This window comes from Carassius gibelio, chromosome B21 (assembly GCF_023724105.1).
Source record: "Carassius gibelio isolate Cgi1373 ecotype wild population from Czech Republic chromosome B21, carGib1.2-hapl.c, whole genome shotgun sequence".
NCBI classification, from domain to species: domain Eukaryota; kingdom Metazoa; phylum Chordata; class Actinopteri; order Cypriniformes; family Cyprinidae; genus Carassius; species Carassius gibelio.
In genome coordinates this window covers 16,429,233-16,457,164 of record NC_068416.1, presented here as the reverse complement: position 1 = coordinate 16,457,164, position 27,932 = coordinate 16,429,233, and the positions used below count along the sequence as shown (strand labels likewise).

General features: G+C 37.9%; 1 protein-coding gene and 1 long non-coding RNA gene across 10 annotated transcripts in view; both read right to left on the bottom strand.

Moving 5' to 3' along the window:
* The window catches only part of LOC127985738 (neural cell adhesion molecule 1), a 227,320-nt gene extending 224,487 nt beyond the window's left edge, over positions 1-2,833 (bottom strand). The window contains exon 1 of one of the 9 annotated variants that reach the window (XM_052587845.1): positions 2,446-2,833. In XM_052587845.1, coding sequence (XP_052443805.1) covers positions 2,446-2,497 — 52 coding nt within the window. In that variant the 5' untranslated portion in view covers positions 2,498-2,833. The remainder of the gene's footprint in view (positions 1-2,445) is intronic. The other 8 variants (XM_052587846.1, XM_052587847.1, XM_052587851.1 and 5 more) reach the window with 8 other exon arrangements.
* A 10,067-nt stretch (positions 2,834-12,900) lies between these two features.
* LOC127986478 (uncharacterized) lies at positions 12,901-17,878 on the bottom strand. Its single transcript, XR_008160882.1, has 3 exons — positions 17,676-17,878; positions 17,479-17,551; positions 12,901-14,063 (listed from the first exon to the last, which is right to left on the bottom strand). It is a non-coding gene; the product is annotated as an uncharacterized LOC127986478 (long non-coding RNA).
* Between the last annotated feature and the right edge of the window lie 10,054 nt (positions 17,879-27,932).

The window sequence follows — 27,932 nt, the reverse complement described above, 5'->3', positions numbered from 1 at the left end:
ACGTACAGTATTAAAAGCCCCCTTCACTTTTATATCTCTTTACATTTCTTCAGAGACCAATGTTTAAGACTCCCCATTTGGCTCTTTGTACTTTTAATACATTGAACACAGCCTGAAGAAAAGCAGTTATTTGTGATGTGAGGATATGGGTATTTAATCTGTATTCAGCACATGCAAACAGCTCTCTGGCAGCATCAACATGTCAGCGCCATACAGCAGTGTGTGCCTATACACTAAACCAGTCACTTTAGTGATGTATAGAGATAAGGAGCGGCAGTGAGGGAGCAAAAAAGAGAATGACAGGTGCAGGTGTTCTATACCGTTAAACCTCAAAAGCATTGTTTAAACCACCACATGCTTTAAAACTGTTCATATTATTTCAAGATTCCACTCTCTGTCCTTTTATCTCTGGATGTACAGTACTTCATGTACTTTCTCTTTTACACACATACACAGCACTAGAGTTGGCTGAGAAACTGAAACCACCCCTAGATATTACCCATAGCTAGACATTATATTTAAGCACATCTTACTTACACCTTATAATTAACATTTATATTATTTCCTATCTATATAAGGTCATACATAAGTCATGACTACTTTAAGTTGGACAAATTTCCAAAGATTTCATCTAACAATAACTGTAGCGTATATAAAAGCAAACACACTAGACATGAACTCACAGACTCCATCACTCTTTAAACTGGACACATGCACAAACTCACAGAACTGCACTTTTTAACATCCTGCCCTAATTTCACGCAAATTAAGAACACCTTCTATAACCTGCCAAACGCAGCAGGACAAACTCTGAAACCTGCTCAAACCAGCTGCGAGGTTTGTGAAGCCCTGCCACGACAGAAGGGCAACTGGTGGGACGGGAGCACAGACTGGAAAATAACATCATTCCTCTGCATCATGCATACAAATCATAACCACTAACTGCTATCACTGTACAACTCCATTTCACCATGCATTTATGTGTAAATATAATATACAATCTGAGTCCAGTATATATCCATAATGTGCATACATTTTTAAACACACACACACACACACACACACATAAATATGCAAACATATCTCTATAACATATTTGTTTAAACCACTGCATATATGTTGATCTCATTAAAAACCCATTAACATCTGGGTAAATATTATAAGATTAATGACTACTTGCATTATTATTCAATTCTTTTTTTTTTCTTTTTTTTATCCTAGACATCTTTGATGCTGTGTATATGTGCACAAGTATAATATTAATGCTGTGGCAATATAAGCTTCTGTTTTGCCATGAGAAAGAGAGGTAGGGGGAGGAGGGGAGGGGGAGGGGGAGGGGGAGGGGTGACAGAATATAATTCATTCCCGCCCAAGTCTTACTCTCTGATTGGCTGGAAATGATCATCCATGCATTCGAATCATTACCGAACAATCACATGAAACATTTTTTGGAACAGTTCCATTTATCATAATAGATCACAATTTCACTTTTTCTAATTGGCTGCCTGGTCTGCTTGTAAACAGCCTGGATATTCATTATAAATGCTTGAGAAGAGTAACTTCAGTCTTTAAAGGGACGGTTCAGGCATTTACCCACACTCGTGTTTTTTTTCTAAACACGTCTGACTTACTTCTTTAGTGGGATACAAAAGCACAGGCATAAGGTTAGAGACAGCCTTAGTCACCGTTCACTTCCATTGCATCTCCTTCCATACAATGAGAGTAAACGGTGACTGCGTCTTTCACTCTGAGAAAGCATCTTCTTGAAGAAAGTAAGTCACAGAACGCTTCGAAACAACATATTTAATTATTATTTCTCGTTGAACTATTACTCAAACAAGCACACGGATAAACTAATTCAAGGGTAATGCAGAGATGTTCCAGTCGCTCGACACGAGCGCTTCTCAGCTGCGCCAGCACCACCGTTACATCCCGAATATGAACAACACAACGGAAGAAAACACACACATTAAAGACACCACACAATCAATGTTGTCTGTTTATTGTGACGGCTTAGTTGGCGATGTGTTTACACAACACACCAGATGGTTGTTTTTCCTGTCCCCCAACACAAATCTCAAAGGAGCCAATGCGCAGTAATGTCCACACAACCATAAACAACGCAATTTCGCGCTCTTAAAATGTCCAATATCACTCCAAGAAGTGCAGACTGTCTTTATTCAGGGATGTGACACTTCATATCCTACCTAACCTGTGCCAGTTTGGTAACATGTGCCAGTTTCGCAGGGATGAAAATAACAGAGTTTGTTTAAATGAAACGGACGGCTAGATATAAACCGAGGCAGTTTGCAAAGCGGTATCATTGAAAGAACCAGCTCAAACTACCTCATCCTGCTTCTGTGCTTTGGAGACAACGCGACAGGACAAACAAGGATGCGAAAGGATACAGTCTAACACAGTGCAACTGATACAAGTGAGTCTTACCTGCATAACCAAAGAAAAGCAATGTCCAAATGAGATCCCTTATCTGAAGCATTGCAATCGCTTCCCAAGGTACGCTCCGTGTAGAATAGGTAGAGAGAGTTGGTTCAGTTATTATCTAAATGACTACGACGCTTTGTCCCTGTTTCAGGTTGATGTGATATCATGAATCGGTCCTCAGCCGTTGACACAGAATGCGCTCCGAGCAGCAGCGAATGAGTGACAAGAGCCGCGGCACGCACAACATAAGTTCATCCGCCAGAGATAGCCTATATGGAGCGCGCTTGATACGCGGGCATAAACTAGTGCGCGCACTTTATTCAGTCTGGTGCCGCTGCAAATCACAAACAGCAGATGGTGCGCTCGGAAAATGTCGTCATGAACTGCCGGGGTTATTCGGATTAGAGATTCTTGTAAACTCGACAATGGTTACCGGTATTCAATGGGGGGTTTTGGTTCCCCCACCAGGCTCATTATACGAGTCTACAGCGGATGTGTGGAGGGGATGTGTGCAGCATCGCAGTGATCACACAGTCCTTTCACCTAATGCACATCCTCACTCAAATGAAAGGTGAAATAAAGAGTCAAACAAATATAATGCAACCTGTTTTGTTCTATTAAAATTGATTTAGGCTAAATAACCCTACAGCATTTTTTTCCCCACTGGAATAATGCTGTTGTTGTTGTCATTGTTGTTGTTTTGGTGGCATAAAATAGTCTATGATAGGCTACAGAATAATGCATAGAAGATTTTTACAAAATTGTCACCAAAAAAAACAGTTGCTAAATAGCAGGTGCTTAACTGTATCAAATGCAAAACAGAACCAAATGTACAGGGATAGTTCTGAGAATTCTGCTAACATTTATTCAGCACACACATGATTTTCTTTCATACTTTTGTGGAACAAAAAATATTTAAATTCCAAAATATGAATCCAAAATAATTTCCTGGCTGAAAAATGTTAAGAAAAAACATTTATTTAAACATTAATAAAATATTTACCAATCCACAAAATAATATGAAATCTATTTTATTCATTTATTTTTAATGTTTCATGTTCATTTATTTTATTAATGTTTACTACTTAGTTTTTGTCTACTTTGTTTTAATTTTAGAATATGTGAGAGACCTAGAGACTCAACAATGTACTTACTGTAGTCTTCAGATACTCTTTTGGTGATGGATGTAAAAGGGAATATACAGTAGATGGCTTGTGATTTGCCAAAGTCCTGGTTTTGTCCCGTAAAAGGGTCAATAACAATAACTCCCTACAGACAAGACAGGCGTTGCATGAGGAGAGCATTGCTTCAGACTTATCTCAGTAATTTGTTGCTGAGTGTGAAACTGCATTCCACGAACTGTCAGAGGTTAGAGAGGAGAAAGCTCCTCCATCTCCGCTTTCAATCAGAATTCCGCCCGGTGAGGTGAAAGCATTGCAAATTCTTCCACACACTGCTATGGCAGATCGACATGCTCTATGGGATGAGCGTATTGAGGATAGAGTCTTTAAATTGCCCCTCTGAATGCTGGAAAAAAGAGAAAAATGCAGATATAGTTAGCCTCTTTCATCACAGGGAGTGATGTGGAAAATGGCAGCATGGGTTCACAGCACTCTAGTGGAAATGTATGTTTACGTTTTAAACTTCAAAATGTCTTATTAAGGGCAGTTTTAAGAAAATAAACATACATATATTTCCGTTTTATGTAGCTACTCTGTATGCATAAATGACAGGGAATCATAATTTTCAGAACTTCCAGGTCTATGGGATGAGCCTTTAAGCATTTACATTTATGGATTCGGAATATTAAGCATTAACTGTTTTTGACATTGATAATAATGTGAAATATTTCTTGAGTCCCAAATCAGCATATTAGAAGGATTCCTGATGGATCATGTGACACTGAAGACTGGGGTAATGCTTGCTGAAAATTCACTTTTTTGCCTTCCCAAGAATTGACAACATTTGTTTTTGAGCAAATAAATTCAGCTTCGATATTTATTTCAGTTGTAAACATCATTGATGTATGGCATATGAATGGATAGATAAAAAGAGGCATGGGTGGATGGATGGATGGATGGATGGGCAGATTAACAGACAGATATATAAAAGGATGGATGATAGCTAGATAGATATATAGATGGATGGATGGATCAGTTGATCAATAGATTGATGTCATGTATGGATGCACTGATAAAAGAGGCATGGATGGATGGACAGATGGACAAATAAATGGATGGATGGATGGATGGATGGATAGATTAATCAATGGATGGACAAACATATAGAAATATGGATGGACCGATGGATAGCTATAGAACGATAGACAGATTTATTGAAAGAGACAAGGATGAATGGATTGATCCATCGATTGATAGGATGGTTGGATTAACAGATAAAAAAAGAGGGATGGTGGATGGATAGATCAATAGAATAGATATATAGAAAGATGGATGGATGGAGGGATGGAAAGATCAAAGATCAATTACTTGTTTTAAACTCTGTGTGTCTTATTCCTTATCATGTGACATTTCACAAACCACTGCCCAAGGAAAATCTCATTAAGCACATTCACTAACATTCACTAAGAGAGGCCATGAACTATGTATACCAAGTTTATTTATAGCTAATAGAGTGTAAAGACAGGCAATGAAGCAGTCTGGGTATTCACGATAACTCTTAATAGCACATTTAATCCTGAAACTGATTCCACTGTACTAAGGACTGATGACTGACAGATGCACTTCCTTGTGTTCCTTCCACCAAGTCATTGCTCAATTTATTTTGTTCTCTAACACAGATGTAAAGATTAATCTCTGCGCTTCGCTGAGATCCTATTTGTTCCCCTCTGTTTGTTGTTTCAAACTTGTCCCTTTTTCAATAAACAAGGCGCATGGTGTTTGAAGGCACAGCCTGAAGGGATGTTTCAGGATGAGAGCTACTGAGAGGCTGGTAATGAATGATGACCCTACTTTTGTTTCTCACAATCTCTGCTCATCTCTCAAAGCTAACAAGGCCTTGAGACTTAAGTGCAGTCGTTCCACCAGCTGAATAGACTTGAGTACAATCAGAGTTTAACCTTTTATCCTGTCTTCTAAACATGCCTTCCATTGCAAGCCTTCTAATTCTCATTCAATAAAACGAAATAATTTATTCACAAACAATGAAAATCCTCGTTACCGTCATTGTTGTTCAGAAAGTTGTAACAGATTTTAGTTCTCTCGAAAACATATGCATACCTCAGTTCCAACTCTTAGACAAATGAGTTAAGCATTGAAGTTTTAATGCTGTTGAGCAGATGGGGGTAAAGCATTATATTCTGGCTCGTCTAATTACTCTGAACTGCAAAATTACACATGTAATAATGCGCTAAACCATTGTGGCATGAGCTGTAAGTCCCTATATGATCATAAATGCTTAATGTTAAAACGCTTCAGCTGTGCCAAATGGCACTGAGCAAACACAGCTTTATTTTTTTGACAGTGAGAACATAAATAGCTTCATGGATTAAGAAGGGTATATGTCTAAGTGTAGTGTTCTGTGCCATTCAGAACTGAATTGAATAAATACACACACACTGTATTGTATACACATATGCATATGTGTGTTTTGGACTGTATTGACTTGCTTGCTGTACATATTTCTCTCCTGATACAAATGAGAATTTTTTATACTGGAGAAAGCAATACTATGGATAAAGACTTTTAGCAATATTTTAGCAGTATTTTAGCAATGGAAGCATTAATGATAAATCTGTTTTTTCCAAACAGCTTTTCACCTCATAAGACATTATTTGATAGACTGGAGTCATGTCGATTGCTTATTGATTATGATGACATTTTTATCAGCTCTTGTTTGGGTTCTCATTCTGACGGCACCCATTCACTGCAGAGGATCCATTGTTGAACATATGATGTAATTTCTCCAAATCTGTTCTGATGAGGAAGACAAGCTCATCTGCATCTTTGATGGCCTGAGGGTAAATTTTCAGATTTTTAAAATGTTTTGGTGGGGGGAATATATGATATTAATTAATATTAATATTTCTTTAAGAAGGCTTACAGCGTGCAAACCATTTGCAGGAAAACAACTCTCTCTTAAATATGTTTATTTATTTTATATGCATATTCATAAATCCATATGCATAACACTACAGTATATAACAATCCATACTCATCTCATTTAGTTTTTGCTCAAATAAAAGTGAGCATACTTTCACATCTTTGCAAAAGATAAGATAAGATATAGCATGTGACAAGATAATTATACTTGCAAGTCACTAACATCCTTTCAGCGACTAAAAACATAAAAGAAATTCTCAAGGTCCTTGCATTCATGCACCTCTTCAAAATGACTAAAATCCACTGTACCGGTATAAAATTTTAACCCTGCTCTGTCTTGTGCAATTCAGCTGTGCATTTCTCCAGGTTAAGATGGTTGAGAGGATTAATTTTATTTTAATTTTTCAGTATGGATTGAGCCATTTGTCCCAAAACACACCTGTGCTGTATACCTACAATACATGCTCCTCTTGTTAATTGTGCATAAACCAATTTTGAAGGAGAAAAATGTTCAAAAATTCTTAAAGCACTCATCAGCTTGTAACTGTGTCTGTCTATCTATCTATCTATCTATCTGTGTCTGTCTATCTTACTACAGAGTTAGAGTTTAAGATTAGTTCAGTTGCATATCATTTATGCATACTTTACTGTTTCTGTTGTAAGTAGTGCAGGTAATATGTAACAAGGACACTGCAAAATAAAATGTTAGCCTCTATCCCTACATCCATCTGAAAGCAACTGCTACCAAACTAAAACACATCCATATTTTCCCTTATAGGTTTAAATCAGTTGATTGTATCATTTGTTATCAATATACCAACTGAAATCACACAAGCACTGAAAAAAACATAATACGGTCACAATACAGATGTTGGTGTCACATTTCCATTGGACCAGTTTAGTGTTTCTTTGTCTGGTCTCATCTGAGTTACCCATGTGAGTGTATATGTTGCTTTTCTGATATGGATTACCCTTATGTGGAATATTAAAGACTGTTTCCCTTTATCATCTTCTTATATGTGTGTCTCTCCTACACCGCACCGTGACAGAATACTGGAACAAAAAGAATGAGAAGTATGGACTTTGCTTCTATTAATGTCGCCCCAATGAGGGTTAATCAGCTGTTGAATGGCTATATTTGTGTTCCAGCATGGCAAAGACCTGGAGCTTTATGTGGAGGAGTTCCTTAACATCTGCAATAAAGCCACCTGTGAAGACGTCTGTTTAATGGAGGGATTTCGGTGTGGACTGGTCAATGATCTTCAGTTCATTATGCCCCGTGGACATCCCTGCTCGTCCCTGTAAAGCTACATCAACTTCGTGCTGTGGACGAACGGATCCACGTTCACAGTGGGCAAAGCAGAGGATGACAGCAGCCTTGTCCAGACACACCGCTCCGACATCTTTCTGACAGACCCAGAGCCCAGCCCATCACCCCCCGTAGTGCGGAAGGGTGCGAGAGTGTGGAGGGAAGCTCTGCCCACTGTACCATGGCTGAAGGTGAGCTGAAACTGGATCTGCGACTGTTGGAATTTTGAACGGGATTTGATAGATTTCAATACTGATATACAGTATGCAGACCATCCCATCCTATCCCATTCAGTGTTTCTTTGGCCAGTCTTGTCTGAGTTACCCGTGTTTGCAGTGCTTTAAGTGGCCCAAAAGAGCCCACTTAAAGTGGCCAAAAAGATGCTGCAGCCAATGAGTAGCCAGTAGGGGCTGGTTGCAGGACGACTCAACCTCCGCAGACAGTTTTTAATGTTTATCAGACAATAACTATTCAAGATTTTGCTTTAGTATAATTTTCGGGACAATTAGGGCCAGATTTGGGATTCGGGACAACAGTTTAGATTTCGGGACTGCCCCGAATTTTTCGGGACTTCTGGTCACCCCATCTGAACTGCAGCGATATTATTCAAGCTTGATAGGATGTCAGCCAGCGAGTCATCTGATTCTGACCATGTTCTATTAGTACTCAGAGTCTGAGGCTAGGAGAACATAGTAAGTGTTGTTCACTGTATTTGAATGTTTACTAAGCTGAGTGTGTGCATTTCACACGCTTTCTCCGGCAACGTTAAGTTGTTACTGACAGCGGCGAAAGCGCCTCATGCGCTTTTCACCTGTAAAATTCAAGGGTGTATGGGTAATGTAGTCCTTGCTCTCGGTGGGACGGATTAGGAAGCTTGCATTATGAAGGGCGCTCTGAAAAGTGGCTGACATAGGATTAAAACCTCTATTAAAACAGATGTCTAGATGAGAGTACCGGTACGCTAAAAGCACGTTCTGGGCGCATGGAGAGGTGGCAGTACGCTCAAGAGCTATATTTGGAAGTGGCGGTATTGAGTACCGGTGCGTACCGGCCCACTTAAAGCACTGCGTGTTTGCGTATGCTGCTTCTCCAATATGGATTACCTCTATGTGGATTATTAAAGACTGTTTACCTTTATCATCTTCTTATTTGTGCATCTCTCCAACACCACACTGTGACAGTTGGTGCAACTTGGCCTGACTTGATATAAGCTCTGTTAAACGTTCTATTAGACCAAGAGCCTGTTAATCAGGCCTCAAATCGACCATTGGCAATTTTCCCAATTAACACCCATTTAAAATGAAAAATGCAGCACAACCCAGTCCCTCAAATAAAGCGCTTTATATACTAATTACCTGTCACACAGAAATCAGCAGAGGGTGTTAGCCAGCGAGGCTTCTAAACTCCCAGAAATGTTCTAGAGACTATCAGTATGCCAGTGGGAAATGGATAAAAGAGAAAGGCAATAATAAGCTTTCACTGTACTGATAAGTAACCATCCCTGACAGGGTGGTAATTAGAATGAATTATGGGGGGACAGCAGCTTCTCTCAGCCTGCTTACACTGACTTTGTGTGTGTTTGTTGTGAACCTGTTCACTGGGCTGTGAAATCAGAGCCATCTGACTGCATTCCCAGGCTGCAGAGTGTCTATCCCATTCCCATCGATTCCTTTCTGTCAGTAATGTTCTGTATCCCAGCATGCTCAGCCGGAGATTCTGCCCCGTAATCCTCACACTTGAGCATCATGGCATTTGTATGTCACTTCAGTAATTATGAACACATTTATCTCGTTCGTGAATGGCTGGTGGCATCTGCTTCGTTGTAATCTGGTACAACTGAGCATTGAAATTTTCCGCTCGGCGTAGTGAACTGTGTTTGGCTTTGTGGGATAATACTCCGGTTCACACGTTTGGGTTTCCTATAAAGCTCTGCTTCTGTGGACATCCGCCGGGCATTACAAAAAAGATACAGAGCGAGCGTGCCTCTTGTTAAGCTAACTGAAATAATGTGAATGGCATGTTTATTAAATGGCTGATCACTGATGAAAGCACCCCTGTCTTTCCGAGGAAATGGAGGTCTTTATAATCTGCCAGAGCACCATAATAGATTTCATGGTATGGACTGGAGTTATGAAGAACTCAAATGGGAAACATTCTCATTTGTTTATAATGACCATAAACTTTAAATTATGTAGAATTAGAGTACTTTTTTACAACATAGGTGTGATGGAACAACTCACTCTTCACTGAACTCACGACTCCTCTGTGGAAATCCAGATGCTGGTTTTATTGCTGAAGGCATCAAATCATCAGAGGTAATGAATGGACTCCCTCCAGAGATGGATGGAGAGGCACAATGGCCATAGCGCACGAGTGCCATTCTGTGGGTCTGACAAGAATAAATCAGAGACTTTCAAAGTGAATTTAAGGAGGAGCTGAGAGAATATTTTACATAAATTAACTGTAGGGTGCTGGTTCAGTCTAGGATCTGGTGCATTACTCTCGCTAAGCAGGAAATTAAAGCTTGAGGATCCTGACAGATAGGAGTTTGGCCTTCATCTCAGGGAAATATATTGCCAGAATATGTCTGAAACTGGATGTGAACTTCACCATTAATATGGCATAGTTACTCACTATGTACAACCCTTTATGGTTAGAAGCAGTCTTAGAATAGCTCATTTTGATTTTCTGAGGTAATTTTTAATTATTTTCTTTTATCAAATCCCATAAAAGAGATAGTGCTTACCATTTGTGTCAGAAAACTTGATTAAAAATCAAGGTCTGATTAACAAACCATAAACTATGACTTTTGCCTCAACAAACTCCTAATTGGCTGCTTATTAATAATTAGTAAAATAGATGTTAAATTTAGGTATTGGGCAGGATTAGGGCCGTAGAATGGTCATGCAGCATATGTGCTTTATGAGTACTAATGAATAGCCTATATGTTAAGGCATGCTAATAAGCAACTTGTTAAAGGGGTCATATGATGCGATTTCAAGCATTTGAGTATGTTACGACAAGCTGTGCATAGATAAGACCCATAAAGTTGCAAAGACTAAAGTCTCAGACCCAAAGAGATATTATTTATAAAAGTTAAGCCTCGTCCACGCCCTCCTAAAATTCCTCATTTAAACATTCCCCCACGTCCCTGTCACTGTGTGGGAAGATTTGCACAGCACCGCCCAAATATTCATGAAAAGAAAAAAGGCATTTCATTCTTGCTGTAGTACTGTTGCCACCGCCACCATGTCGTGGAGATGCTGTGTTTCTTGTGAAAGCGAAACTACTTTGTTTTGCCTTCCTAAAGAGGACACAACTAGAAATTAGTGGTTAAGTTGTATTTACAACATTGTTCCAGAACAGTTCGACCCAAATATTTGAGTCTTTGCAGCACATTTTACAGAGGACTGTTTCCTGGGAGAGTAGCCTACAATGCCATCAGTGCACAAAGGTTGTTTCTATAAAGTGGGGCAGCTCCAAATTTGCAAGGACAGTCTGGCTCTTCTGACTCACAGCCTTTAAGTACATTTTCATATTTAATGAATTTGCCACTGACTATTCAAATGTAGAGCAGCGTGCCTTTTCTCAAATCACTAATGCAGGCATGGTTTTATGTTTACAGGCACTATATTTAATGCAACACATAAAAAGACAGTATAAATCATTATAATCAGTAATTCAGGAGTTCACACTTACATACAATTGAGGGGGTAAAGTTTAATGCGCATTTGGCGTGCTGTCCGGAGGGAGGGCTCTGAACACAGAGTACTCCCCATTATGTAAATGTTTTAGGACACTTTAAGTTTTGAGAAGGGGCGGTGGGGGAATGCTGCAAGACTGTCAAATGAATTGAGGTGAGACTGCTGTATATATATCTCTTACCATCGATTGCTGAGTGTTCTCCACCTGTGTTAATTATCTGAAAGTGCTCCTCCCGAACTTTGTTAATAAAACCTTATTTATGTCCCCGCTGGATACAACAAATGCCATGTTTGTAATGGGTTTAAAAAATGTTGTCTCATTGCACCGGGACACAGCATTATAGTATGGCAAGTGGCATAACATTTCTGTCACACGCTTGAGGCATCCATCTAATCACAACACCCTGTATAGCTGGCCAATCAGAGCACACCTTGCTTTTTTAGACCGATGAGTTTTGTAAAAATCAATACATTTCAGGCTGGGCATAGAGGAGCAAAAACAATGTACAGTATTTGGAAAATAAGTTTAAAAAATAGATATATTTATTTTTGTACTTTAAACCACATGAACACATTGCATTACACCTAATACACAAAATCATTTTTAGCAACGTCATATGACCCTTTTAATAGTGAGAGTTGGTCAGCACTAACTAAATTGTTACCAAAATGTTTTGCTTCCCTTTGAAAAACAACAATTGTAGAATATTATGTTTAATCTACACAATTAATGTTTTGCTAGAATGCAATTTACATCTGACCGGTCCCCATATAAGAATATACTGCTCTATAGTGTTTCAAGTTTCTGGCGGGGTACTTCCAGTTTATTGATTTCAGAGTTGAATTTAGTTACACACTTAACAAAACCCAAAAAGACAGATGGTAGCTACAGGTCATTGCTGTATCTCCAATATCTCCAAAGACACCACACCCATAAGTCTAGAATAGAATGACAAGTGATATATTTAAGCAATATCACACAAGAAAGACAGCTTTAATATCAGTACGTCTGCGATTACCTACAGCACTCGGCTTGCAGCCTTGGGCCTGAAACTGAATAACAGCTGCACTATTAATAAGTAAATCAGTCCTGTTGAAAGTATGATTTGGCTTTTATACTGTACAACAGATTTACACAACAGTTTAATAAATTGACTAAATAGTTATCATCTAACTTGCACTGCTGTTCAAAAGGGTCGACAAGGTGTGTATGTTTGTGTGTCCTTTAAAGAAGTCTCTTATGCTTACCAAGGCTGCATCTGTTGAAATGATAAAAAATAGCAAAAACTGCAATAATGTGAAATATTATGTGAAACTGTTATAACTGTTTTCTATTATAAATTCCTGTGATGGCAAAGTGAACTTTCACAGTATTATTACTCCAGTAACATGATCCTTCAGAAATAATTCTAATAGGCTGATTTGGTTCTCAAGAAATATTTCTTATCAGTGATCAGTGTTGAAAACAGTTGTGCTGCTTAAAATGTGAAAAAAGTTCAGACGAACAGCATTTATTTGAAATAGAAATCCTTTGAATCCATAAAAATGTCTTTACTTTCACTTTTGATCAATTGAATGCATCCTTGCTGAATAAAAGTATACATTTCTTTAACATAATAATCTTACTGACCCCGGACATTTCAACAGTAGTGTAGGCTTACATAAAAAAAAACAAATGGCTAGCTAGTTTGTATATTTGTATCCATCAACAACCAGTTAATTTCTCTCCTTCTCTCCTTAAATGTGCATCTCAATCCAAATCCACAGGTTTTCCATTACCCGCTCCATGCTTGCTCCATCCTCTCTGGTAAGAGAAACTCTGTAGACAGAAAAAACACAGACACTCCGACTTCCAAAAAACTCTCTCCTCATTTAAGGCAAAGTCACATTGCTCATTTACTCCGCACCGACCAAATACTCTGATCTGGAAAGCTGTAAACAAACAAGCGGAGTCATACAAACAGTGAAGCATTACAGTGCTGATACTCTGTATTAACAGCCTTGGAACACAGCAGATTGAATTTGAGGCAAAAAAAGAAGGTAAAAGAATGTAATATCATTAACTAACCTCTAAATCACCTCCTCCAGCAACAAAAAAGACTGTGATAAAATGAATGCACAATAAATAATTAAAATGCATTTTAAAACTGTATGCAACCTCATTGTTGGTGACCCATATGTCATCAGCATAATGAATGCAATGCTTCAGAAATGAGCAAATGTCTTTTCGTACCAAGACTATACTTGCATCTGGATTCCAGAGCTTTCTGATAAAGAGGAAGTTTGGTGCTGAAGAAATGATACAAGCTGCAGACTCACGGAACAGTAGCTTGAAGCGGTGGGAGGCTTTCCCAGCAGCTGTTATCTGTCAGTGGGCTGTCAGGGTGCCTGATGAGGGGGTGGGGGGGCAACTCCACACGACCACCCCACTCCCGCAGACAGATGTCTCAAGTTCCTGGTCCCAGTGGGCCCGTACATCAGACTTGAGTGTAATCCCATCCTCAACGTGAAGCATATCCAGGAACACCAGGGAACCCCCTCCATAGTCTGGAAGTACAGAGCAGTGAAGTGTGGCTGCTTCAATACAGCCGCTTCAGAATAAATTACTACACGGTTTGCTTATGTTACAATGTTACTTATTAACTAATTCGTCACAGACATTCTTGTTTTAGTAAAAGAATATGTGAACCAAGACATGTTTGACAATATTTCAACTCAAATAAAACTATTTAGATGAGCATGAAAGCAGATTAGCAAAGGTTTATTATGTTTGCTGTTGAGGATTGTAACTGTGGCCAACATTTTTTACGATTTCTGGATTCAGGCATCTGTGGAGAACACACACACACACACACACACACACACACACACAAAAGATTGTAGAATGTTTCAGTTGTTTTTGTCCATACAATTGAAGTCAGTGGGGTCCAAACAACTTTCATATGGACCGAAACAATCTTCAACATATTTTCTTTTGAGTTCTACAGAAACAATAGCTTTGATAGTCCAGGACTCCATCCCCAAACTCACACTTTTGTCTAAAAAACAATACAGAAGTCACAGTGACTTTCACAGAAATTAAAAAGGTAAACTTTCAGTGAAATCAACCTACAAATGGTTATTTTTTGTTGTTGTTGGTGTCCATATTAGGCTTGAAAAAGTATCCACTGCACCTTTAAGCACGCAAAGAAGAAGTCTCAGCACTTTCAGATAGACATCTGGATAGTTTTCCATTTCATTTCAATGTGAGGCTAGAGGGAAATCCCATCCAAAACTAATAACAGGTTGCAATAAGACCGTGCGGGTTTTTGTAATGTGACTCAGCTGGAGAGCAATCGCTGGAGTTTGCATGGCCTCCATATTGCCTCATCTGTTGCATCTTCATTATATTGCTTGATTAATGAGCCGTTTTATCTGCTCACGACATCTGATGCAATGCCAAAAGCTGTTCAACATGTTATGATGAAACTAATGCAGAGTTTGAATAGTTTTGTGGTTCAAGAATTATAGCCACTCCATGGCATTTCTTAACATACAATGGGAAATATGTCTAGCTTAAACAAAAGGATGACATTGACTTCAAAATTTATTAGCTGCAAGCAAAAGGAAGCAAGAAATTTGCCCTGATGAAACAAGATTGTGATTTATGTTAAGAGCTCGACGTTTAACGACAAACTTAATTAAACACTGCAGTGCGTTTTTCCTTTTACTGACTGGGTCAGAACTTTTAATAAAGTCTGGTGTTAGTCTAGGCAGAGTCAGAGAAATTTATAGGGGAAAGCTGGTGGCAGGTAAATTGCCTATAATTTGAGGCAATTACGTAAATACCTTGTTTGCTGCAATGACTTCAAAACCAATGCAGCGCATGGTAGATGGAGCGCAGTGTTTCCATGGACTAACTCCAGGCTTGTGGTGCTCCTGCAGAGTGATGAATCTAAGCAGAGCTGAGGAGATCTCAAGGGATGGCGCATTAACATTAAGGCAGAGGTAAACATTCAGCGGTCAGGCCTTGGGCACCAGGCTATAAATATCTTCGACTCAATCTAGCTCAATTAGCAGAATTAATAACTGATAATGTTAGTCATTAAGATTCCTATTTCTGCCTTTACCAGTCCACTTATGCACATAAAATTTAAGCTGCACCAAACCTGCTGACGACTGTTGATGTTTTATGCGAAGAGAGACGGTTGGTTGATCAAAACCGTTGGGGGAATTGTTCCATAAAGCTGGTGGCTGCATTTGGGATGTTTTAAATTGAAACTGTACGATTTGAGCCCAATCAGAGCTTTCAGTGTCTGGCGTGATGCAGTTAACATGATCGCTGCACAGGATTTGGATGCTATGCTCGCTGCCAACATAAATTTCGCTTGGGCCAATTGTTTGTTTTTACCACTCCATTACAGTTATTGCTTACTCTGATATAATGAGCAACATTGACCGCCAACAGCCGGTTGAACGCAAGCTGCCGCACTGGAGGAAAAAACTGACGATGTTGTGCTGTCACAAACTCCCATGATGAAATGCAAATTTGAAAGCAAATTGAATCACCTTGATTATGCATCACTTCCAGGCACATATTTAGTCTCAATTATATGCATATAATTAGAATTATAACAAATATGATGTGATGTTAAATTTACAATTACCAAGAAACAGTGTTTTTGTTAGGAAGTATTACATATTATTAAATATTGCATAACATAATATAGCTAGAATTTCATCAGCTGTTGCCAGAATGTGCTGTAAAAATGTCATTATTTTTCAAATTAGTGGAGTAGAAATGTGCAGTAATCAGACACAGGTCAGTGCAGACAGTTTGCTGAAACTGCAAGTAAACAAATATAAGGCAAACTTTGTATACTAATTTACTGTTAGGGAAACTACGTGCTTAGAATTGCTAAACTAAGTAATACACACAGAAAAATATATTCAAAAGATCTGTGCCATCTCTATTTAGAATGGCTTTGACGTTAATGAGGACCTTCAACTTACTGTAAATTCCATGATGAATTCTAAACTGACACACAGTCCCTGTGGAGCCATGTAGGTGTGGATTCATATGCATGAGTGAACTTGAGAGGCAAAAAAAAAAAAAAGAAGACGACACAGAGCAATATTTCCCATGGCCAAGTGTCTGATTTTGTTTGCAAGATAACTCCAAGATAGGAGTACAATCAAAATTTGCTATATGAGAAGAAAACAGAAACTGCTCACTTGTCCTAATAAGGCTGATTTTTCTAGTAAATAAATTAACAAGACTTTGAATATTGCAGTTTAAGAATAATTTTTTTTTTTTAAAAAGCAATTTTTTTTATTAAAACTTAGCATATATTTATGGTGCATATAATTAAATTATTCATCAATCCTTATGTTAATGTAATGAAAATCATGATTTTGATATTTAAAACTATATTTTTACTGTATTTCACACCTTGCATCAAACAGTTTCATAGCAAACACAAGTATGTGTAAGAAAGAAAGAAAGATTCTAGCTATAAAGCTCAGCCTTACCCCCTGCCCAGTGACGTGTTTATCTTTTCTCTGTTTCCTATATATAGTGCATTCTTCTTTGAAAATTCCATTAACATCTCCCGCTGTCTCATCCACTGTCAGTGAAATATTGCTATTGAGAGACTGCATATTTCACAAACATATTTTAGGCATTTCTTCGTAAACCTGTGTCTGCCAACTAGCCCTGCTGAGATTTGTTTTCAGTGCTTAGTAAAACTGATTCAACAGAGATTGAAAGAGTCATTGCCTTTAATCATCTAACACACAATGCCTTACGAGACGCAATGCTAAGGCCACAAGAGATGAACAGGTATTTACTCAATTTGATATCATATTCTGAAGAAAATGTGAGCGTTTCTTGTTCATGCAAAACTGATATTTTCTTATTCAAGAAGCAATGGGGGACAGAAAGAAGGAGGCAGGATGGAAAGTACCACAAGTCAGGACTCACCCGAAGTGCAACCGCAAGGCTATTGGCTCCAACTTCAAAGGATATCCTCAGTATGAGCAATAATGAAGCTTTCCTAAGCAGAAATAAACAAATTCATGAATAGCAACTCCAATGGCAGCCTCAATGAACTCCATGAAAAAATGTCAGGTAGGTTTCACTTTGATTTCCATCCACACCCACCCTCTGCAACCTCTTACCCCCTCCTCAGAAGTGCTTCCTGCCTGTCACCATATTTACAGCAAACTCCCCAAAGAGTCTTTCACGGACAAGTTGGCAACTCACAGTAAACAAGTGCCTCTCTCTGAGAGCGGAGGAGGGTGAAGACTCAGGTTGCATGTGTATGCGCATGTGTTTGTGACAGCAGGCTATGAGAGTTATAGAGGAGAAGAGCTGATATCTTCTTTACCTAAGGGCACAGACACAGTTTAAGGATTGGGAAGGACGGTGTGCCATTGAGATATGGTAAAAAGCTGTGAATTATAAAGCTAGAGCAGCAGTTTGTTTGATTACTGCTCATGCAGCCTCTGACAGCCATTCTGTCAATCCAAGGATGAGCAGAAACCTTGACATGTTTAAAGCCTGTTTCACAACACACATAGTCCTGCGGAAAAAAAAAAAATAAGCCAATTCTGGTCACCATGTTGTGTTTTGGGAAAAATTGTGAGAAATAAACCTTGGTAAAAAGTACAATTCCAGGGTATTTTAATATTACTTCATAAGGAACTTAAAAAAAAAAAAATGTGAACATGAAAGAAAAATGTAAATGTATTTTCCTGCAGAGCAAACATAACTCAGCACCAAATCCAAGTCTGTTAATGTCTGTTAAAATATTTTTATAAAGGATACATATTTTTTATGATCTGTAAGCTCAATACTAATACAAATGGTTGGGTGGTCCCCACTGAGAAGAAATTCTGCACTATGTGAAGCATGTTAATTCCAAACATTGTGAAGATACCCTTCCATACATGGACGTCTTCTGGATATTCTAATACATGTGATTAGACAAGCACTTCAGTCAGGCTCCTGAGGAACGCCAGATTCTTCTGCCGATGAGTTTGAGTATAACTCATCCACATAAACATTTACTAATGTGAGTAATATTAGGATGGCATTTGCTAATAAGAGGCAACTTATGAAGATTTGCCATTAGTTCTAATTAATTAGAGCATGTTGTGTCAAACATGGCAATACATTGCTGTCTCTCGTGGCAGTTCATCCAATTAAAAATGACCTTTACTGCTAGTTTTTCCTGATTACAATAAACGCTTTAAAATTTTCAGCTAGCATGTATGTACAGCATAATAATGTTCCACATTTACAGTGTTGTGTCATAAAGATGACAGGCTAATAGTATATAATTAGGACTAAAACATGCAATACACCAAGGCTTTTAAATATTATTCCGAAATACAAAAACTGAGTTGTGATATAAACAAAACTGTTAATATGGGATCATTTAATAAAGACAGAGCTGAAGAAACATCTGGTTTGGAACATATTGAATAAACACAAACATGCTGGTAAAATGTCACACAGGAACATAAGTAATAGGATACATTCATAATTTAGCTCTATCATGATGTACATGAGTAAGTCTGTTGCCAGAGAGCCACTACTTTATTTATGTTTTGCATTTTGCTGACACAGTTCATAAGAAGTGACATGCAATACTCCAGTGATGAAGACAATGGCTCTGTTCCAAAGCCTGCTACCTTGCTGAAATGGAATCTCAAAAGTGACCATGTGCACAGTGATATGCACTTTCATCATTTAAATGTTTGTGATCAGTAAGATATTTTTTATTATTTTTGTAAAGAAATGAATACTAATTAATACAAAAAAAAAATTCATTAATTTCAAATGATTATTTACTTACAGTAATCTAGATCTATATTTTTATTTCAAAAGTATCATACAATTGACAGAAACTATTCAGCAGTGCAGCAGTGTTTTTAACATCGATAATATTTCAGAAGGATCATGTGACACTAAAAAGAATTCAGCTTTGTCATTACAAGAATAAATTACATTTAAAATTAATTGCATTTGAAAATGCAAACTTTTGAAAGAAAAAAAATTACACTGCTGTTATAATTTTGAGGTTGGTAAAAACAAAACACCAATAACATTTCATTATGCAAACTAAATGAAGGCCAGTGAACAATTAACTCTGCAAATTAACCGTCATTTACATTTGGAATACTTTCAAAATATGCATTGCTATAAACTTTAAGATAATTGCTTGACCTACGCTGAAGAAAAGTTTATGTCACATGTGTCCTACACGTTCACACATTTACTTAATCTCTTCTGTAATTTTCTCTTACCCTCTTTTCAACTAAAAGATGCTGTTGTTTTTGTTGGCATCTAAACAAAAGTTTCATGCTGTGATGCTGTGAACTATGAAGAAGTGAAATAACTGTTTATTTCCAACCAAAGGCATTAAGATACTATGTTTAAGTGTAATCATGGATTTGGAAAGTTATAACCGCAAACAAGCATTGCTGTTATTCAAATGGTACTTTCCCTGATATATTCTTTGTACCCAGAAGCCCTTTTCCTCAGTGAACCAAAAATATATATCTCTGTATTGATCAGCCTGTGTGAGAGCAGAGCGATAGCACATGCCTCAAAGCCAGAGTGATAAAAACCTGTCCGAAGAAAGTTACGCAGGAATCAATGTTGGCAAAGGTCACGGAAGGGCAATTGCTGTCATCTGTTTGATGACGTACTAGCTCTTCTCCTTTGGGCTGTTAGATTAAACTCCATGCTGGTCAACTAGTGTTCACCAGAATTCACAATGAGCATGGCATCCCATGAACATGGGGACATAGGAACAAAGTGTAACCATGGTAGCATGATAATTTCATCCATGTGAAAGAGACAAACTATTTAAACATTAAATGGGCTCATGTCAAATGAATCATATTTATTTGCCATGAAAATGACATTGATGACATTCATTTGATCAGCCTCCAGTCCACCAGAGGGAGCCTTCACCTGAATATTTAACTCTGCCACTTCCTGTTCCTGCCACATCAGTTCCTGTCTTGTCATTTCCTGTCACCCTGTATTTAAGTCATGTGTTTGTTCTGACACATTGCGAAATATCGCCAGTTTACTGCCTTACTAAGCGTTCTTCCATTGTTCCATTGTTGATTATTGTTATGACCTTTGCTTTTGCTCTTCTGACTCAAGTTTTTGGATTACTGTTTTGGATTTGTCTGCCTGTGGATTTTTGCTTGTGTTTTGACCCAAGCCTGTGACCTGACCATGAGTTTTGACTATCTTTTGGATTTTATGCTCAGAGTTTTTAACCTGTTAGCCTGCACCCTGACGCCCGCGTCCTCAACGCCCCTCAACTTGCATGTGTCAGTGTTTACGAATAGATTAAATGAAACTGGACAAATTTAATCTTGACAAACTATATATCATTATAAATATCTAAGCCTCAAGCATCGACGACAGATTACTGTTTTTCAATGGAAAGCTTATAAAGACTGTATTTGCTACATTCGTGTAAGCAGTACACATCAAAACATGAATAATGGAAACGCAGATTCGTCATAACGATTCATCAACACATCCACAGCTGTAAATCCCAGTTTAGTTAGAAAGGCAAGGGTCCACTGAACGAAATCGCATGGAGCACATTTGGTCCAACGAAGCAATAACATTGTAATATGGATCATAATTCCTTTGTTTATGTTTCAGTTCTTCAGCGACTGAACTGTTTGTGTCCGTTATGGAATAACTCACGCTGAGAAACTGCATCTTGGTAGTAAAAAAAACGGCATGGTTTTGCAGCATACAGTGTCACAAACAGAATGAGATGATCCACCAAAAAAAAAAAAGAAAGATAGGTGAAAGATAGTATATTTTAATTCTGGTGCTCTCTCGTTACTGCTCGTGACGCATTCTGACCCACCTGTCAGCTGATGGAGGTGGAACTTATAGCGATCGCCTTTTTCTGTTTTTTTTTTTTACTGTTTTTATATATGTGAGAGTGTGTTTTATGTTGAATGTGAATGTACAGTATCTGCATGATTACCATCTGTTTGAGTGCAAATCACCGCAAATCAGCTCGCTATTACTGTAATAATGTATAGTGTTTTATAATTGAAAAAAAAAAACTATGCAGTGGTATGTTTAATGACTAAAAAGATTGTAGAAGCCTTCAATACAGTTGGTAAAAAATTTATGTTTGGTAAAAAAAAAATTCAAGGCACTTCAGTGTCTATAACTATTACAATTTGTGAGCATTATAAAATCTGATTGATGAAAAGTAAAGCCCAAAGGGTCTTCTTTCCAGTTACACCAATATGTTTGTAACACACTGAAGTAGGAAACTGTTACAATTTTAAGTTAGGTAGAGCACTTTAGGCTGTGAGTCCCATAATGGGGGGTCAGGTTAAAAACCCGCTTATGGAATCCACTCCGCCTAAATCCTCCGTACAGACATATCAACAGGTGACACTTTACATTAAGGTTCAATTCGCTGTATATATACACAAATATCCGACTGTTTAAAAGTTTAGAGCTGGTGAGATTTTTTTTAATGATTTTGTAAGTGATCTCACCAAGCATTTCATTGATCAAAAATACGGCAAAACAGTAATATAGTGAAATATTATTACAATTTAAAATGACTGTTTTCTGTTTTAAAATATCTTAAAATGTAATTTATTTATGCAATGGTAAAGCATGCAAAAAAAAAAAATTGCATGCTTGCTAAATAAAACTATTATTTTCTTCAGAAAACAAAAGTCTTATAGACCTCAAGCATATGAACAGAAGTGAAGAAATAAATGCTTGATTATAGTTGATTTATGATTCCTAATTCATCAACTACAGTTATAAATTCAACATAGATTTTCATACTATCAATAAATCATAGTTACTGAGGGTCACAATTTATATAATACAGTCTCTGAAAGTAAATATGTAAGCTTTATGTTATGACATCAGCATTGCATATTAACAAAAACAAACCAACTGAATCATATTCATATGCAAGCACAGTGACTCCTTTTGTTCAAGCCAGAGTGGAAATATTGAGAAAAATACTGTTAGTCTAAGGCCACAGTACTGAAAACAGAATATTTACCACAGATCTGCAAGATATCTGCCCTCCAGATCTTTGAAATTACAAAGTTTAAACAGGTTTGCATTTCAAGGAACCAGTACCCTCAGTTATCTCATCTCGCAAAAGCAAACACTTAACGGATATCTTCAGAGCCAAGATAAGATTACTTAAAGTTCACGTTCATTTTTGATAAAGACACTAGAATATTCCAGAATTTTTGTTGTAGAGGGGAGGGGAGTTTAGGAAATGAAGTCTAACATAGCAAGATAAATGTCTGAAACTATGTCCATGTGTATTTATTGTGGTAGCCGCGTTTCCCTTCCCGCATTCAAAGACATTTGTGTGTGTTCCTAGCCGACCCTGATAAACCTCACTGCAGGAGGTCATGTGAATAGATCATTCTGGAAGGAAACATCTATTTAACACTGAGTTATCACAAACAATTCTCTCCAAGGTGTTTTCACTTCAAACAACCCACCGTATAGACATGATAAAGCTTTCCAAGCAAAGCCGATAATGTATGGGAGTGACGAAAACAGAATATTCCTCATGTTGGATGAAGTGATTTAAGGTAACTGTTCTGAAACATTATGGATGTGAGCGCACTGAAAAGTGCGAGCAAACAGACCTCTAACCTCTGGCTTAACTCGGTGTGATTGGCAAGGCTTGACCTTGGTTTTGATTCCGTATTGGCTCGTTTCCCTTCACTGCTCACATAAATCTTAATCATAAAAGTCATAAAAAACCAGTTGCAGTCAAGGTGTGAGAGGCTGAAGTAGGAGAAGATGGCGGATCTGAGCCGAAAACAAAACCAATTCAGCCAAGTGCACTTAAACTGAATTAGAAACGTCATGCATTATGCAATAGGCAGACAAAGCATTCTCACTTCGCTGTCTCAAGTATTTTCTGACACAATTGCAATGCATGACATGTATTTACCGTGAAAACTCTTCAATAATATATACACAATATGCAATATCATTCTTAAACAATATGCAGTTTAAATCTTCTTTATGAGAAATGTATGAGTCTTTTTTTCCCTAATAATATTCTACTAACATTTTCTTATAATACAATCTCCCTTGGCTTATCTAATATCTCAGTCACTCCTCCAAAACATTTCGGTAACATAGTGTTTGGTTTAAATCAAGTTAAATCTTGATATCCAAGAAGCTGTCTACATATTTGATGATTTTTTACAACCTACATGCAACAAATGGGGTTTTACTAGGAGTTTTTTTCTGGAAAAGAATGGTTAGCAATTTATCAGAGCTCAGAAAGGTCAATCATTTAGCTCATTTGGGTAGCCACAGAAACCCACAAGCACAGCAAAGGGTTATGTTTGATATTTTTGAGGTCACCTGGCCTGATCTGACCCCATTTCATGATTCTCCTGTATTGCACAATGTGGAAAAATAAAAAATAACCCTGATGGGCTATATCTCTAATACATTTTATGCCCATGACTCAACAGGAAGTAGAACATATCACTGTGAAAAAAAGCTTGCAAACATTGATTATTGAAATTTTTCACAATACATTCAGCAAGCTGACACAGAGTCGATTGAAGTCAGCTTGATATCATCTCTCCAAATGACAAGTCTTCTGCGAGAACTCGGCACACAGTAAAGCTTCAAGAATTATCATAATATACATTCATTTGCACAAATTCCCAACAGAAAACCTCTGCCCTGCTAACCGTGAGCCCTGCAGCAAATCTTTTTTACCACTGCTACAAATAAGACAGAGTCATTACTCAAGAGATGGCTGGTTCAAGGCAAAAAGCTTGCTTATTGCCCTTCTCCGGGCTGGAGGGCTACTCTGGGATTTGATCAACATTTCATAGAATTTTACTCAGACACTCTCTCAACTTACTGCATTTCTAGCAGAACTTGTCCACATGGTCTCAAAACCAGCACACATATGCCGTTCCAAAACTTAGAGAGCTGCCTATGGAGATGCACTTCTGGAGTGAAAATTGTTCCAAAACATAGGCATCTTAATTATGCTACCTTCTAAGACACCTAATTTTATTATTGCATGAATCCTTCATGAAAGCAGTCAAACAGATGATTAAACTATCACAATCCACAAGTGAATACAGTTTTAAGCAAATATGTTGGTGTATTTTGATGTGAGAGGAGAGTTTTGCACCGGAAGAAACGTTATTATGGATGGGATTTTGGAAATTCTGAAGAGCGAAACAACAGAAATAGAGCCATTTTATTAATCAAAAACAACTTCAAGGGCTGTATTTCGGTACTACCTGCATATTACCAAAATAATCATAATAAGCGTACACTATGTTTGTTGCAATTCAACACTCTTTGCATGTTTTTAACTCAGTTAGTATTTCAAAAAGGTATTTTTAAAGAGGCTGTCTCAAGACGGAACAATCTGTTTCATTCAAATCCTCACCATCTTACTTGCGCTCTGAGAGCAATCAGATCTTGTCTCTGTGTTTGTGATACAAAATATTCTCTACTTGATTTCTTAAGTTAGAACTAAAAACTAATATGAACTAGAGGTTGCAAACAACAATGAATGGAGGATATTCACAATAACTCAAGCTTATTTGTGGTCTATTTTATTGTCAAGATTTGTTCTATTTATTTTTGCTGCTGAGGTGGGAGAGTTAAATAGCTAATTTACTTCTATAACCTTCAGAGTATCAAAGAGTAGCCAAAAATAACCACCATAGCCAAAAAAATCCATCCTGTAGCGACTTCACTGTCAGACCTAAAGCTAACGGATCGTGTTTAAGAGAGATAACGCTCTCTAAGATAACAAAGCTGGCTCACCCTTTTAGTTTAGCAAGTCATTTTTTCAGATACGAGATATTTGGGAAATAGCTAACAGTAATTAATTACCATTACAACCAAAGGCCTTTTCACTGATGAAGGAAAGCAAGCCATGTCTTCTCCTCCTCCTCCACCTCCTGAAATGCAAAGAATGCAAAAATTAGAGGAAAAATACCATATTACAAATTTGTACATATTACACAAATGTTTGACTGCCCATATTCTGATATAGCACAATTCTCATGGTCATATCTGACCTTTGACCTGAAAGATATTTACAGTAATGAATAGGCTATAAGTGAAAATACCAAATGCCTGTAATAATGACCATTTCGCTACATGACTCATCTGAACAGGTCCCAAACCTTAAGTACAAACCCCCAAAATCTCCAACAAGACTCACAATTACAACTGGCAATCGAAATCTAGTGAGGCATCATGCACTCCACTGACTTTCTATGCAAACACGTGTAATTTAAGAGCACTTTCCTCTTCCAGTCCACTCTTACAGGAGTTTCTCTCAGTCAATTTTGAAATCCTACCTGTGTTATTTTACACTTGAGTGAGCTCAGTCCATTTCTGGGCTCAGACAGCACCAGTCAGCCTATATAAGTGCCATTTTGTGCTTGTTTTTTTTTTTACTCACTGTAACCTTTCGAAGACTTTCACAAGTCATTACTTTGTAAGCTCTTTTGGACATTTGTATAACTATATATTCTGCATTGTACCAAAGGTTTTATGGTAGCAAATTATGTCCATACAAAATGGGATGTATTTAGAAAAAGTTCTGTGATTGCTGGCATTTACAAAAGTCACACTGCAACCTAGTGAAAAATGGGGGGCGCAGGGGGTTGAAATTCGCTGACCTTTACTTATGCCTCTTTGCCGGTGTGCTTACTTAAGGATCTGATACTAATAAAATTTCCATACAATTCATAGAGGAAAATTATATTATTAGATCATTTCTCATTCTCATTATAACACGGGAACGGGAACGGAATATCATTTATTTCTCTATCCCAGAGGTCAAAATGTGCAACAATCTTAAAACTCACAATGCAATCTGCACTGCTCCTTTGTTGAAAGACAAAGAGATTCCTTTGCTCTATTTCCTGAATGTATTGCACCTTCCTGTGAATGTCAGCAGGAGTGTGTGGACTGGACACGGTATTGTGAGTTTTACAGTGTGTGTCAGGGGAATAAGACCCATGAATCTATATTAGATATTACACTCCCTCTTTCTGTCCTCCCTTCCACACAAATGAATTTGGATCCAGAAACCTTTTAGAGAAGAGATCCAATTTAACCACTCCTTGATATGAAAAGCATATCATCATCATCTGTGCAAATGGTTTAACTTAGCACGGGGGGAAAGGAGAAATAATACGAAAGTAATTAATTGGACTCTATTCATAAAACGCACGTCTCTTTGACAAAAAACACTGCACTCTAGAATATTGCACTTACTGATGCTGACATACAGATGCTATATGCATGCTATAAAATTATTCAATCAAATGTCTTTGTATACAAATACAATTTACAAACCATTATAATCACAAATAATGCTTAATAACTAAACTAACCAAAAATCATGCAGAAATGCCTTAAATTGTTGTTTTACCAAGCAAAAGTCAGGAATGTTTTGGTAAAATAAAGCTAAATTTGTTAACATTAGTTAATGCGTATAATGGCAAACAGTAATACTTTTACAACATATGTTGATGTTAATTTCCACATGTATTTCCACATTTGTAACATTCAGAGTTCTAGAAATTAATTAAAACATTAATTAGCAATGGACAAAAGTACTTCACATAAATCTAGATTAGTAAATGCTACAATAAATGCTTATTATTAGTTAAACCCAATGTATTAGAAATATTCAATTCCCTTTCAGTCGGTCATGTTCTATGTTACATCAGAAAGAGACTGACGAATGGGATCTCGCCCGAGAGCCCAATCACCTTTGAGTGGGACAAAACGAGCTAATGGTACACAAAGTACCTTGGTCTTTGGAATTTACATCGCAAGCTCCGCCCCGCAGAGCGGGTATATAAGGAGCAGCGCAAGCAACTCGCATTCAAGCTTTCGCTTCGGAGCCGAGCACATCGTTGCTGCTTTACCTGAGTGCTACAAGCTAGAGTCAACTGGTGTTGGTGTGATGGCGCATTGGTGTAATCGACTTGAAGGACGTGTACTTTCATGTCTCCATTCTTTCTTTCGACACAGACCGTTTCTTCGGTTTGCTTTCGAGGAGCAGGCATTTCAGTACAAGGTTCTCCCATTCGGGTTGGCCCTGTCTCCCCGCGTCTTTACGAAGGTCGTGGAGGGAGCCCTGGCACCTCTCAGGGAACTAGGTGTCCGTATCCTCAACTACTTGACGACTGGCTGATTCTAGCTCACTCTCTCGCAATTGTGCGAGCACAGGGATCTGGTGCTCAGACCCCTCGCTAGACTGGGTCTTCAGGTCAACTGGGAAAAGAGCAAGCTCCCCCTGTGCAGAGGATCTCTTTTCTCTGTATGGAAATAGACTCAGTCACCATGTTCATGCAGCTTATGAA